General features: G+C 42.9%; 1 protein-coding gene across 1 annotated transcript in view; it reads left to right on the forward strand.

Annotated features, from left to right (window-relative positions):
- The window catches only part of Garem (GRB2 associated, regulator of MAPK1), a 174,409-nt gene extending 161,401 nt beyond the window's left edge, over positions 1-13,008 (forward strand). Inside the window, exons 5-6 of the mRNA XM_013014792.1 lie at positions 10,212-10,378; positions 11,766-13,008. Of these exons, the coding sequence (XP_012870246.1) occupies positions 10,212-10,378; positions 11,766-12,660 (1,062 nt within the window). The 3' untranslated portion in view covers positions 12,661-13,008. The remainder of the gene's footprint in view (positions 1-10,211; positions 10,379-11,765) is intronic.
- The last annotated feature ends 1,517 nt before the right edge of the window (positions 13,009-14,525 follow it).

Consider the following 14,525-nt stretch of genomic DNA (forward strand, 5'->3'; position numbering starts at 1 on the left):
CTATTTTGTGCTGATTTTTGTACAGGGTTAGAGATAGATGTCAAATTTCAGTCTTCTATGTGTAGATATCCACAGTTATCCACACTATTTATTGGAAAGACTGTTTCTCCAGTGTATGTTTGGGGCATCTTTATCAGGAATTGGGCATCTGTAGCTCCATGGATTTATTTCTGGATCCTCTCTATTCTATTTAGTTGGTAGTTGCCCATGCCATGTTCTTTTTATTACTTTGCTCTCTGGTATAATTTAAAGTCAAGTGTTGTGATACTTGAGCATTGCTGGGTTTTTTTGTTTTTTGTTTTGTTTTGGTTTTTTGTCGGTTGTGGGGCTTGAACTCTGGGCCTGGGCGCTGTCCCTCAGCTCCTCAGCACAAGACGAGCGTTCTATCACTTGAGCTACACGCCACTTCTGGTTTTCTGGTGGTTTATTGGAGATAGGAGTCTCATGGTCTCTCCTGCCCTGGCTGGCTTTGAACCTCAGTCCTCAGATCTCAGCCTCCTGAGTAGCTAGGATTACAGGCGTGAGCCACCAGCGCCCGGCAGCATTGCTGTTTTTGCTAAAATTGCTTTGCTATTCAGAGTCTTTTGTACTTTCCATATGATTTAAGATTAATTTTTCTATTTCTGGGAAGAATGTTGTTAGAATTTTGATGGTTATTGCATTGAATCTATAGGCTGAATTCAGAAATATGGACATTTTCATGATATTCTATCTTTTAGTGTCTTCTATAATATCTTACTTCAGTTTTTTATGGTTTTTATTATAGAGATCTTTTATATCCTTAGTTTTTTTCCCAGGTGTTTCTTCTTTGAGACTATTGTAAATAGTATAGATTTCCTGATTTTTTTTTCTTATCCTCTTTGCATTGGTATATAAAGATGCTATATATATATATATATATATTTTGGGGGGGGGGTCCGGTCATGGGGCCTGAACTCTGGGCTGGGCGCTGTCCCTCAGCTCTTCAGCTCAAGGCTAGCGCTCTACCACTTGAGCCACAACACCACTTCTGGCTTTTTTCATTTTGCTTATGTGGTGCTGAGGAATCGAACCCAGGGCCTCAGGCATGCAAGGCAAGCGCTCTACCACTGAGCCACCTTCCCAGCCCCAAGAAGCTATATTTTTGTATGCTGACTTTGTATCTTACTACTTTGTTGAAATTGCTTGTCAAGTCTAAGATTTTTCCTAATGGAAATCTTAAGGACTTTTAAGGGTACAGGAAAATTGATAGCATTTCATCTACTTGTTTGTTTGTTTGGTATGTCCTTACCTAGTTTTTGTTTCAGGGTAATGCTACCTTCATACTGTCCAGGCTGGTGCTGTTTGAAGATGAGGGCTGGGCCAGTCAAGGGTCAGTTGTCAGCTTTAAGGCTGGCAGTTGCTTCGGATCCTTCCCTTCTTTGCGTTCTAGGAACTGCTCATGGCCTCACAGAGCTTTGTAGCTTGGACTCCCCCAGTTTGTACACCCAGGAATAGCAAATGTCCAAGCTGAGGCGTTTCCGCTAGGGACACTGGAGTGTTGGGAAAGAAACAGAACAGCCAGGGCACCCTGAGCGAACTAGACATTCTACCTAGCGATGCTTTCAAACCCCACCCAGAAGTAAAACACCCATTTGAGAGAAGAGAGCCTGGGAAAATCTAGCAATCCCTCAGACCTGGGCTCAGCACTCTCCATCCTACTTGACAGTACATGTAACAGCGAGGCAGCTCCAGAGCCTGAGCAATTCACAGGCATGGACTCAGGCTCAGAGCTCTGCAGTCAGCCTCAGATGATGGATGCCTAAACTTCTTCAGACATCCATGTCCTACTCTCCTGGCTACGGGAATGCCCCTTGTGGCCATCTCTTACCCAGACACTGTGTCCCTAGACTCCCTTGTTTTTAAGACTCTCTGCGTAGCTCAGTCTCATACAATAGTGCTTCTCTCAAGATCTTACTTGGCTCCCTCTCTCTATAATGTAGGGAGCAACAGATTTTCCCAATGCTGGCCTGCCACACAGGAGCAGCCATGAGGACACCAAATCCCCACACTGAACTTAAGGTTTACAGGAACTATGGATAACTCCTGTGGGCAGGGCTGCCTGGCTTCAGTTCCTACATACCCTGTCCCTACCCCCACCCTCAGGCTGGGCTGCTTCCTACTTCCCTACTTCTGTCTAGCTTTCCTCTTTCTCTGCTTTTCAGCTGTCTCTTCTTTTGTAATTCTTGATGCTTTTCCTCTCTGTGTTTTTGAAATTTAATGTGTCCTTTCTTGACTCCTTTCATTCATGGAGCCCCCTGAAGGAGGTTTCTAATCCATCATCTTATCCAGAAGCTTCATGTAGGTTGTATGTATATGTATTTTTACTGTGTTTTAGACAGCATCTCACTGTGTCACCCAGGCTAGCCTCTAACTTGCAATCTTTCTACCACAGCCTTCTAAGTCATTGTGATTACAGCGTATGCCAACACACTTACCATGTAGACTGTTTCTAAATGAAACCTTCTTAAATCAATCTTCAATGTTATCAGAGGTCAGGATGACTGAGATATTATGAAAGGTAATTATGATATTCTGGTAGCTAGTTCTTCTTTCAGGTCTGCATTCTTTGGTACCATTGTATAACATATTGACAGGAAGGTTATACGCACTGTAAGTTTATACATGGTGTGTTACACTCCCTGCCCAGGAAAGGTCTTTATACTAGGCCCAATGACATATCTTTTCTCCTTAGTCTACAGAAGACCCTAGATTTTAAACAAGTACTTCTTTTCAGAATTACTTGCCCTTCTTGCCACTAGCTGAGTGGCCTCCCACTCCCTCTCCCAGCCTCCGGTGCCTGAGGGTTAAGTATTAGAAGCTTTTCCCAGAAAAGTTTATCTTAAGTCCTTATTATCCGTGTATAAAACTGGAAGAAAGAAAACAATCTATCTGAGAATCAGAAGTTTGACTATAAATCACACTTGGCCTTATGTAATTAATCAATGAAAGGTTCATTTATTGAACTTCATTATTATACAACTTTTAATGCTGTTTAGCTGAACATATCCATTGATGACTGTGTGACAGGGTTATGAACTCTTTGTATAAAAGCCTCTTTATAAATAAGATTTCTTAAAGCTGTAATGATTTTGTTATCTGGGAGAGGGAGTGTGGGAAGAAATGTAAAATACAGGGCAGAGAGCATGCAGTGAAGGCAAAGTTACAAAGTTCAAGGCAGCCTGGTTACAAAACTCCTTTCTTTAGATAGCTCACATTATCCTGAATTTGGCTTTTTAGAGAGGAAAACTTTATTTTATAGATCAAGCTCACCTATAGCACATATATTTTCTGAATCATCAATATGGAAACAAAAGTGATCCATACTCTACCAAGTATGAATCTACCAAGTGTTCCAAAATACTCAGTGATAGCTCACAGTTCCAGGCAGTGTGATGTTTTTGTTTTTCAAGGCAGGCAGGAAATATTCCCTCACTATTGGCACCAGGTGGCTATAGTAGATTTTAGACTAAAAACTGCAAGGAAGTATGTAGCTACCTTAGCAGGTGTCTCCAAATCCACTGTCTTTGTGTATGAATTGAGCAACCACTGATATGACATGGATTCTCACCCCCACCCCACCCCCACCCAGCCCCAGGATATCTGAACACTGTTAAGCAAAGAATGAGTCATCATGAAGTATTTTGTTTACTTTCCTTGAGCTCTCTCATTGGTCAGTTAGTGAGGGGGTGGAGATGTTGTTTATTCCTGTAGAGATGAATGGGGAGTTCCAGAGTGCCAAGAAACCAAGAGTTTCCAAGAATTACTACCATACCAAAAAGCACCATTGTCATCCTACACTGTTTCCTAAAGACTGGGTATGTCTTTTATTTCTTATCTTCTTTTAAATATCTAGAAGTTTGTAGGTAGCAAAAACTGAATGTATAAGTAATAAGTGTAAAATACTCCAAATATACATAGTATTTGAATATTTTTCATACAAAGATCTACATTTTCCAGGCTGTTTTCCAACCCTGTCGTAATGTGCTTTGTATGATTAAAAAAATTCTTGTGCATTATTTTTAACATGTGGACATTTAAAGAAAAAACCTTACTTTCCATTTTCTCACAGATTTTTGATCCTTTACCCTGGGCTCAGATTCCTCCCTACTGAACAGCTGTAGTGAGTACAGAGTGGAAAGGAACAGTAAATGTCTATTCCAGGAGGCAGGAAATGAAGTTAGACTTTCTGGACAATGAAAGAAAGTCTGCAAAGTCAAGAAAGTGGTATCGACCAAAGGTTAAAGGGGTGCTTAACATCTTTTTGACTGACTGTCTGCTTAGAAAGGAGTTTTCTACAGCCACTGATTCAGTTGGGTTTGTTTTATCTTTCCTTTAGCTATTAGATGATGAGCTACCGTTAATTATGCGCCTAGCTCTATGTGGCCCATAAGGGCCTGGCAAAGGTGAGAGAGCATGAGCAAGTGTGTGTTCTTACCTTCATCCTCTGAGGTCAGAAGTTGAATACAGAGCCCCGGGAGTTCATGTCAGAGCCTTTAGTACATATATCCAAATACCTTTCCCTACTTTCCAAAACAAACAAAAACAAACTGTAATAAATAAATAAGTAAATAAGCAGGTGCCAGTGACTCAGGCCTGTAATCCCAGCTATTCCAGAGGCTGAGTTCTGAGGATCACAATTTGAAGCCAGCCTGGGCAGGAAAGTCCATGTGACTCTCATCTCCAGTAAACTACCAAAAAAGCCAGACATGGAGCTGGGCTCCAGTAGTACAGTGCTAACTGAGCAAAAGTACCTCAAGGACAGCACTCAGGCCCTGAGTTTCCCTAGGACCAGCACCAAAAAAAAAAAAAAAAATCCCCAAACCATGATTCCTTCAATCCCAGGATCCCTTTCTAACAACTGCCTCACCCCTTTCTAGCCAATTCCAGAGAAAAAGCAGACTGCCTCACTGACTCCACTCTCTTTCCTTTCTTCCCCTGACTCACCGGAATCTGCCTTCAGCTCCTCTTTTGTTATTTTCACTAATGACTGCTATGATAATGGGGTGAATCTCTTCAAGCCCACTTCATGGCTTCCCAACATCTCTCCTTCTTTACACTTCTTCACACTTTCTGCAGTCCTCCCTACCTTGGCTTGCTTACCATTCAGCCATCATTCTCTGAGCAGTAGTCTTCACTTCTTGTCAGGGATCTCAATTCCTCTACCAATGCAAAGTCAAAGCCAAAACAGTCCCTTCAACATCGAACTCTTTGGTTTCTCCCAATCTTTGTTTCTTCCTTCTCAGTTTCTGTCTCAGCTTCTAGACCAAAACTGCATCCTAATTGTCCATATAGCTCTTTATAATATTTCTTCTATGAGATTTTCCCAACCAAGTTTCCTATGAGTGTGTTCTACTACTACCTTGAGTAAATTTGTGATCCTCCCACACACGTTTGCACATACTTCTGTTATTACACTTGCCGATTTTTATCTTAATTACATTTCTCTTCCTACCTCACAATTCATTCTATGAGTTACTTTCTTTTGGGTAGTCAAGACAAACTCATTGAGCATAATAGACCTTGACATATATATTTATACTTGGCAAAGTAAGTTGATATAGTATGTAAGAAAAGAGAGTGGCAGCCATGGTCTTACAGTGGCAGTTGCCGGGGTATGGAGTACACATTGAAAGTAGATGGTATCTTGCTCCCAGCTTTTATAGTTTACTTCAGACCTGTGTTACTCAACTATTTCAGTGCATTCAATGGCAGGCACTTGAATATGCCTCCCTAGAAATATGCTTTGCATACTCTAGAGCAGAGCTCACCATTCCTACCTTTTGATAATTTAGTTTTGCATTTAGCCTGAGGTTAGAAATCTGCTATGTGAATAGCAAAGAATATTATTAACACCAGACTATTTGTGCCACATAGTTGACAAAAATTAAATCATTAGCTATTTAGAAGAAGGAAAGGCTGCTGTGAAGGAGAAAAGGTGGAAGAGTTATGCTGCACATGGAAGAGATGCAGAGAAGCTGTCGGCCTTGCTGGTGAAGCAAGGCTCTGGGTGTGAGCAGGAGTCGGCCCTCCTCACTGCTACCTTCCCAGGAGCATCTCTGTGGACACTCAAGCTACTCACAGTCAGGAGTTAACTACAGATGGACAGAGGCTACCCATAATCTGCAATGGGTGGTAACATTCACCTCAAACACAATGTCACCCTTCATGTATCCTAGTATTAGAGGGGTTTGTTTATTCCTGAAAACACAGACACTTTCCACATGTGTTGCTAGTTCAAACTCAGTCTCAAATGTTTCATTGAGAATGAACAGAAGAGCTGTACTCTACCAGGCACAAAATAGTCTATGATGTCTCCATTTTAGAATAAGAATTACTGGTGTGGGAAGTGCTGACAAAGCCACGTTTCTTAATTTAAGAATGCAGTCGTTGTCATTTTTACCCAAGTACTATATCAAAGTGTGATGGTAGAGGTAGAATTAATAATGGTGGTGTGCCAGCCCTACTAGCTCTATTTTATTCCTGAGACTGTAAGTGAATATGGTATCACAGGCCCAGACAACCAAATGGCTTGTCAACAGCAATTTCCACATAGGAATCTAAGTCATTCTGTGGTATATTTTTGGTCTAAACAGTGTTAACCTGGGGCTTGGAATGTGGCTTAGTGGTAGAGTACTTGCCTGACATGCATGAAGCCTTGGGTTCAATTCCTCAGCACCACAAAAACAGAATAAAACGGAAATGGCACCGTCGCTCAAGTGGTAAGAGTGCTAGCTTTGAGCAAAAAGAAGCTCAGGGACAGTGTCCAGGCCCTGGGTTCAAGCGCACCAGGACTGGCAAAAAAAAAAAGTTAACCTTTAACCTCTACCTGCCAATCTGTGTGATACATCTGTGCCAAAGGCAAAAGATCCCAAACTCTTCATCTCCCAGGACTGTGACATCCATAACAACAGGCTCGCTCTACTATTTTAGTTCTCAAGCTAAGTGACTATACACGGAGATAAACTAAATGTAACAGAATGTTAGTGGGATTCAGTAGCAGGGAGCAGACATGGGGACTGTGGCGGTTATAGACAAAACATGTAAAGGGTGGGGCTGGGCAGTAGAAATGGACAGTTAGCTGGGAATGGAAAGAAACACTAAAACAGAGGAAGGAAGAGGCCCGAAAGCCTAAGGTATGACACTAAATCCACCACCTAGATCTCTATGGAGGAATGGGAGAGACAGGTCATATGGAGGAGTGGCAGAAATAGGCAAAAGGTAGGATGGAGCCAGACTGCAGAGAGCTGCTGGGTGGAGGCAAGGAGGCAAGTGGCCTTCCTCCAGCAAGGAGGAAGTGGCCTTCCTCCAGCAGTTGGAGGGGCCACTGGAGGTGGAAAGGAACATGAGGAAAACCACATGCCGAGGCTCTCAGAAGGAATGTGCTGAAAATATGAGAGAAAACGAGAAATGAGGTGATTGGCCATCCCAGCTTATAAATTGCCCTTTATTATCAGATAAAATTCATTTACAACATTAAATGCCTCATGTTGAATCAAATCGAGAAGCAAAGAAAAGTAGAATGATTACTGTTCTGAAAGTAAGATGGTACAACCAACCCTCGATTTACACTTCTGAATTCCAAAATGTATGTATCTCCAAATGTGTATAATCCTTCCCATAATATGCCATGAAATGTGACTTCATCAGAGTAGCCATATCTGCAGCACCGAGTTGAAGGTACTAGAACTGTCAGGAGGTGGGTTTGTGGGCGGCGCTGTTACCCACTGAGGGCTGCCCCTCCCTCCCACCCAGCATAGCACAGAGCTCCTTGCTTTGTGCCTCAGTACACAATGCCCGAAATTCTTGTCATGGATGAGATCCCTTTAAAGTTGCCTTTTTAGAAGCAACCTTTTTTCTCCAGAGTCTATTTGAAGGAAGCCTAGTATTTTCTTTCACTTTGAATTCGTAATTCAGACTCTCTTCAGGAGCCATGTGACCACCCCGAAAGCTGCCTGTGTCTCAGATTCTGTTTTGAAGTTTCGCTGTAAATATTCCCAGCCACAGCTTTCTCCTGCCCAGGCCCCAGAGCCTACAAACGTATCTTTTCACTTCCCAACCTTAGTGGGGAAAAAAACATAGGAAGCCCTTCAAGACAGTTCCATTAGGAAGGAGGTGGCCAAAGGGACTCTAGGTGACCTTGGATGCCCAGGGCTGGTTAGGAGAACAGGAAGAGAAGACTTCCCTAGGATGCATTAGACTGCAAGTGAATGCTTTTTTGAGCTCCAAGATTAAGGTCAGCCAATTATGTTCAATTAAAGTGCATATTACAATTGACATCTCAGGTAAGCAGTCCCTAATGAAATGTCATATTTAATAACTAATTACAAAATGTGAAAATACCCCAAATTGAATTCAGCATTAACTAGGGTTTCCTCATGTTCCCTCTACCCCAGTACTGAAACGTAATTGTTTATTTTAAAAATGAAAACATTAACTGGCTCTTGTCACATTTTCCACAATTCCTGTAACTGTAAACATCTACCAAAGCAAGCTTAACTTCAATGAAGTTCTGCCTATCCATCCTAGATTCTGTAGTCATTCTGGAGAGAGAAAAGAAACTTGACAGGTACCCAACCCCTAAAGGGGGTGGGGGAAAACAACCAGGGAATGTGTGGGGTGACTTAGCCAATTTTCAGGGTCCTAGTTGATTCTCAGTTACTTAGCAAAGAGGACTCCAAAATGGTGCCAGGACGGAGCAGTCTCCCACATTTAGTCCGCTGTTTCCTTTCTGCAGTCAGCCGTCACCACCTCTTTAAAGCCTCATGTAGCTGTTGGAAAGAAGATTGACTTCAGACAGTTCACTTTATTTCAACTCCAGATGAAAAAAGCAAAAAACTGCACTCTTAACCCAGCGTGAAGTACATTGCTGAGGCGGGGCAGGGGGGAAGGTGTATGCAGGTTAGAGTGATAAACCCCGGACCCAGGAGAAAATGCTGTGGATAAGACTTTAAATCGTTTCCATTTTACTTAGGAGAGAGATGTGTAGAGCCACCCATGGTCACATGACTTTTCCTACCCACTGCTTTTCTTTGGCAAGTGAATTGGGCCTGGGACACCAGTTGGAGACCCCGGGTGCTGTCAGTGTAGGAGGCGGAAGATGTGATGTAATAACATGAGCCCATTTCTTTTCATGTTGGGTAAACTCTGGGCCAAAGCTAATGGGAGCTTGCTGTTTCATTGTCCTTACTTCCCCCATAGCTGCTTAGACAGAAAGGAGTTGAAAGAAAGAGTGAAATATTTTGAGGATAACATGGCCTAAAAGCAGGCAGGGGCATTTCAAAGTCCAACGCTTTTGATCAAGTCAGAATTGGCTGTTTTTAACTCTGTCGTTTAGGGTAGACCAGCAGAACCAGGTATAAGCCGCCCCCTGCTGTCTGACATGGGGAAGTTCATACCAAAAACCCACTTGGTGAATGAGAATTCTTTTTGGACATGTTGTAAGGACTGGAAAGCAAAATCTGGGGTAGAGCAGGCAGGCTTGCTAAAGCCATGGCCATCATGGGTCACCCAGGTCCTCTCCTGTGTAAAGATGAGAGGAGGATGAGAGGGCTGGAGGCAGCTTTTCCAATAACTGTATCAATCTTTGGAACTAAAGCGCTACCTTCTTGAGCCTGGTAAGGATGCGGAAGCCGCACCCTGCCTTTCCTGGACTAGACTCTGCATTTTCACATGCTCCCTAGGAGAGTCGGGCATGCACACTTACGTTTGAGAAGCCCCAAATAGAACTTCCAATAGTGGCTTAACCCTGGAGAAAGTTTACCTTTCCAAAGCTTTGGATCAGCTTGGAATCCATTCGAGCAGGGAATAAACACACCCCGGTAGGAGAGTCTCATCCTGTCGATATCATGGCTGCCTTCTGGTCTCATTTCCTTCACACATCTGTTTTCTACATCCTCACATTTCACTGGCTCTTTAACCCAACACACTTTAACTTGCTGTACTTCACATTACTTGCTGTATTTCCGTAGCAGCTGACTCTCACCAAGCAGTTTCTTTCCAACTCAGTCTGTTCCCAGAAAATAGATGACAGGCGTCTAGTTTTCTCCCTGGCAGCCTCTTTTCCTATTTGCTCCCATCCTTTCTCCTCTGCTTCCACCCCCCTGCCACCCTCACAGGATCACGCAGGTCCCCTGAGGCCTTGTCAGTCTTGTCAGCTTGTTGCTAACGTGGAGTGTTCTTTTCTGCATCAGGTCAGGGAAGAATGCCGGCTCCTGAATGCCCCACCGGTTCCACCCCGAAGCGCAAAGCCTTTGTCCACCAGTCCCTCCATCCCTCCTCGCACAGTCAAGCCAGCTCGGCCACAGACTCGCTCTCCCAGCCCCACCTTGTCCTACTATTCTTCAGGGCTGCACAGCATGTAAGTCTTACTGCTAGGGCTTGCCGCAACCCCGCCTTCCATTCAACCCGCCCATGGGCCCTTGAGGTCATCACCTAGATGGGGGAAGGGGAAATAAATTTTGTTTTTTTTCTCTTGGAAAACAGTTTGCTGGAAGAGCATGATGGGCCCCTGTGGGTTTTGATCTAGAATGAAAGAGTCAGCGTACTAGGAAGAAATGATGCCACACCAGTCTGAGAAATTCAGTCATAAAAAGCCTACTGATGTGTCTTGGAAACAAAACATGGGCTGCTGTTGGTTCTTTCCACTTTGATCTTGACACAGAGACAGCCCCTTCCAGCAGGACCTCCAGCTGAGAAGGGTCCCCTTGGCTCTGAGCTCTGAGTTTCCTCCCAGATAGGCATCCCTTTCTGACCAGGACTGCTGGGCAGTCATTCCATCCTATCTGGGTCCTTCCACAGCTGTGAGTTTAGTTCTTTCATAAGACAGCCCATCCGTTCCTTGTTGGCAAGTGACAGTAACCTCATGAAGTGAATGTATCTTTTATACTCTCAAGTCAAAATCTAGTTCTAAGTAATGTTCAATGATTCCTTGCGTATACAGAAAGAGGAGCTCCACCCCACCTCTCTTTGCCAGTCCATGAAAATTTGAAGTCACTATCATGAAAGGTGTTCCTCTACTCCAAAAGAAACTGTGTCAATTCCATCTGCTATTTCCACCGATGCTTACAGCCTGTTCTATCCTCAGCCTGGTCCCCCACTTTTTAGCCCCCCCCACACTGTAGCTTCACTGTTGTTCTTAAAATCTGATCCCTAGGCTGACTGCACTGCCCTGTATGCTATTAAAGTTTAAGTAGCTCTCTTAGGCACTTTGTTTTCTGCTCGTAGGCTACTATGACTGCATTGCGCAGAAACCAAGGCAAAGATGAACCTTTCATGTGAAGCATCTCTCCCTGTCTGAGACAGTCAGGGATGGTGGTGAGGTGTGCTGGCGAGCAAACATGAGGAACCTACATATCCCTTGCTCTCTCCCCTGTGGGTTCAAAGCCCAAAGCATAGCTTGAGGGGTTTCCTCACTATAAATATTGAGATACTTACCAATCACGATTTATTTTATTGTTAGCTAAAAATGTGTGTGTGTGATTTTCTCTCTCCTCTATAGCACTTTGAATCCTCATGTACCTATCCATGATTATAAAATATATTCTATTAATGATTTGTAAAATGAAAAAAAACACGACTGAGGTCAACAAGTACTTTATTTTTAATTCATAATAAGAAATACATTTCTCCGAATTGCATTTGCCTCCTTAGAAGTAACATCTACGTATAACAGATACTTTGAACTTGGCTCTGTTTTTTTTTCCATACTAATTTCCTTTTCTGTGTCTTGTCTGCTTTTGACGCAGTGTTACTAAAAGTGACACAAATCCTTCTGACAGCGCTCCCGTGTCCTGCTATCCCTGCAATCGCGTGAAAACAGACTCTGTGGACTTGAAATCCCCTTTTGGAAGTCCTTCTACTGAAGCTCTAGCCTCGCGACTCTCGTGGCCTAACCATTATTCAGGAGCATCCGAAAACCAGACCAGGAATGACTTCCTGCTGGACCCAAGCAGGAGTTACAGTTACCCCAGACAAAAGACGCCAGGCACACCAAAGAGAACCTGCCCGGCGCCTTTTGATTTTGACGGCTGTGAGCTCACTAGCAGCCCTCCAAGTTCAGGCCCTGCGGAATTCAGTGGCGGCATCTCTGGTTGTCCCAAGTCAGCCAGCTACTCTCTGGAGAGCACGGAGGAGAGCACTGTTGCATCGGGCATGACCAAGCAGAGTGTTTCCTGCCCTGCCTTGCCCCCCAGGGCCCCAAAGCCAGCGGAACAGAAAGCCGCCTCCGAAACATCTCCTTTGCCTCTGAAAATTGATGGTGCTGAGGAGGGCCCTGAGTTGGGGTCCCTGGACCTCTCCGAGAACCAGTACTTTGTTAAAAAGGGCATGCAGGACATCTTCTCTGTCTCTTGCCCTTTCTCATCTCCACGCCACCTCCAGCTGGCCCCTAGGTCCTGTGGCGACGGTTCTCCTTGGCAGCCACCTGCTGACCTGTCAGGACTCTCCATAGAAGAAGTGTCCAAGTCCTTACGGTTCATCGGTTTGTCTGAAGATGTCATATCCTTCTTTGTCACTGAAAAGATTGATGGAAATTTGCTTGTCCAACTAACGGAAGAAATCCTCTCCGAGGATTTCAAATTAAGCAAACTGCAAGTGAAGAAAATAATGCAATTCATTAATGGCTGGAGGCCCAAAATTTAGCCAAATAGCCCTAGGTAGCATGGAACAAAACGAAGTAATGTGTATACTATAGAAGGGATGGGCTGGGACACAGTTTCATGTTTTTGCACTACAAACCTTCTCTGTAAATAGGGATAAGAGAAACTCTTACTATGCAGATTACGTTTTTGAATGATGAACAGGCTATTTTGTACATCAATAAAAATGCTGTACAGAACACTAAGAGGTGTGCCTTGTACGTCACTCAACACCCAACAGCTGCTAAAAGAACAAAGGCATATTTAGAGAACTCATCCTTACCCCATAGGTTTTGTGAGAAGGTATGATATTTATTACAAAATAGCCAAAGCTGAAAGACATAAGAATCTTGAGAGAGAGAGAAAAAAAAAAGAAAAACATTATGAGTAATTCCCTTCTTCGGGAGAGTTGACTTTAGACACTAAACTATTCTGTGCTCTGTTGTTTGGATTGCTTCATGCTAATTGTTTTACTCTTGTGCCTGAAAATGTTAGTGATATGAATAATGACACTTTAATGTTGTATGCTTGGTAGAGATTGTTTTTATCAAAAGGCATTTTCCAAAATTCATGTGTTGATAGAGGGTATATGGTGTCCTTAGAAATAAGACAAATCGTGACCAGAAAATTGATCTGTAACTGCTGCTAGTTCTATTGAGCAGAGAGAAAAACAAAGTGAAATATCCGTATAGGTGTATATGTATGTGTGTAGGTATGCATATATGTACACACATATATGTTTTAAATATAATTTTGAATCGATGTTTTAGATAATATACGTTTACTCTCAAATACTCATTGAGGTTTTGAGACTATTAACTATGTTGATTCTCTTAGACACATTGGACAGAATGATTCCAAAGATTCTCAGAACCCTGAACCTTGAAGCTCAGGCTTCATCACTGGAGACGTGGAAGAGATCCGTAAAGAGTTTGCATTAAAGGACAGCGTGAGCTGTTTAAGCCCATGGTAGGGCTGTTCATGCCATGTCCATGCTGACGTTTGGTAAAGCGACAATTGCTGTGGAATGATCATTTTGACTTTGAGGGTCTGCAGTAAGATATCTGAAGGGCATTTCTCAGCGTCAGGTGTTCACAGCGTGCCTCTGGCTTCAGGAAGCTCAAAAATCAAATGATCTATCCTTCTGTTTTCATATACGCTACATCTGTTGAGTGATTCTTAAAATACCAATAAGAGTACTTGTTAATTTCATAAGTCTCTTCTTTCTTCTCTTCCAAAGAAAATGATGTATCCGTATCAGACTTTTACTCCAAGAACTCCAGAATGTGCGTCTGAGAACTTTCATTAAAGGTGATTAAATATTCCAAAATATAATGTCATCATCCTCATTCTTGACTTTTTGTAAGAATATAAACTTTCGAAACGTTTTCATTCTGTGAGTAAAGCATCCTACAAATAGCCCACAAGTCTGAATGTAAACAGCCTGTGACCACATACATGCTCTGACCTTTCAAGTAGATCTGATCTCTGATCTCTCCTTCCTGCTCACCAAAATTAGGTAATCCGTTAAAAAAAAAAACTAGTCTAAGTTTATAGTCCTGTAAAATATTACTTTATTTCGTGGTATTAGAAAGGTATCTGAGATTCATGATTGAGAGTTGAGTGAGCTCATGCCTGTTCTCATTCTCTATCTTAGATTTCCTATCATTATGCCTTCCAAAATGTAAATATTGTACGTTAGGTAAAAGGGGATCCCTGCAAAGCTGTCAAATAGGAGCTTTCCTTCAGAAGTAACAGAGGGATCTGTGAAAATTCCAGTACCCTCGGGGCCCACAGAATCCTGTTTATAGAAGATATCCTTCCCTGTGAGGGGAGCTCATGCCTTACGAAGTCCACCTCTCGGAACTT

Source organism: Dipodomys ordii, unplaced genomic scaffold (genome assembly GCF_000151885.1).
Source record: "Dipodomys ordii isolate 6190 unplaced genomic scaffold, Dord_2.0 Scaffold25, whole genome shotgun sequence".
NCBI lineage: Eukaryota > Metazoa > Chordata > Mammalia > Rodentia > Heteromyidae > Dipodomys > Dipodomys ordii.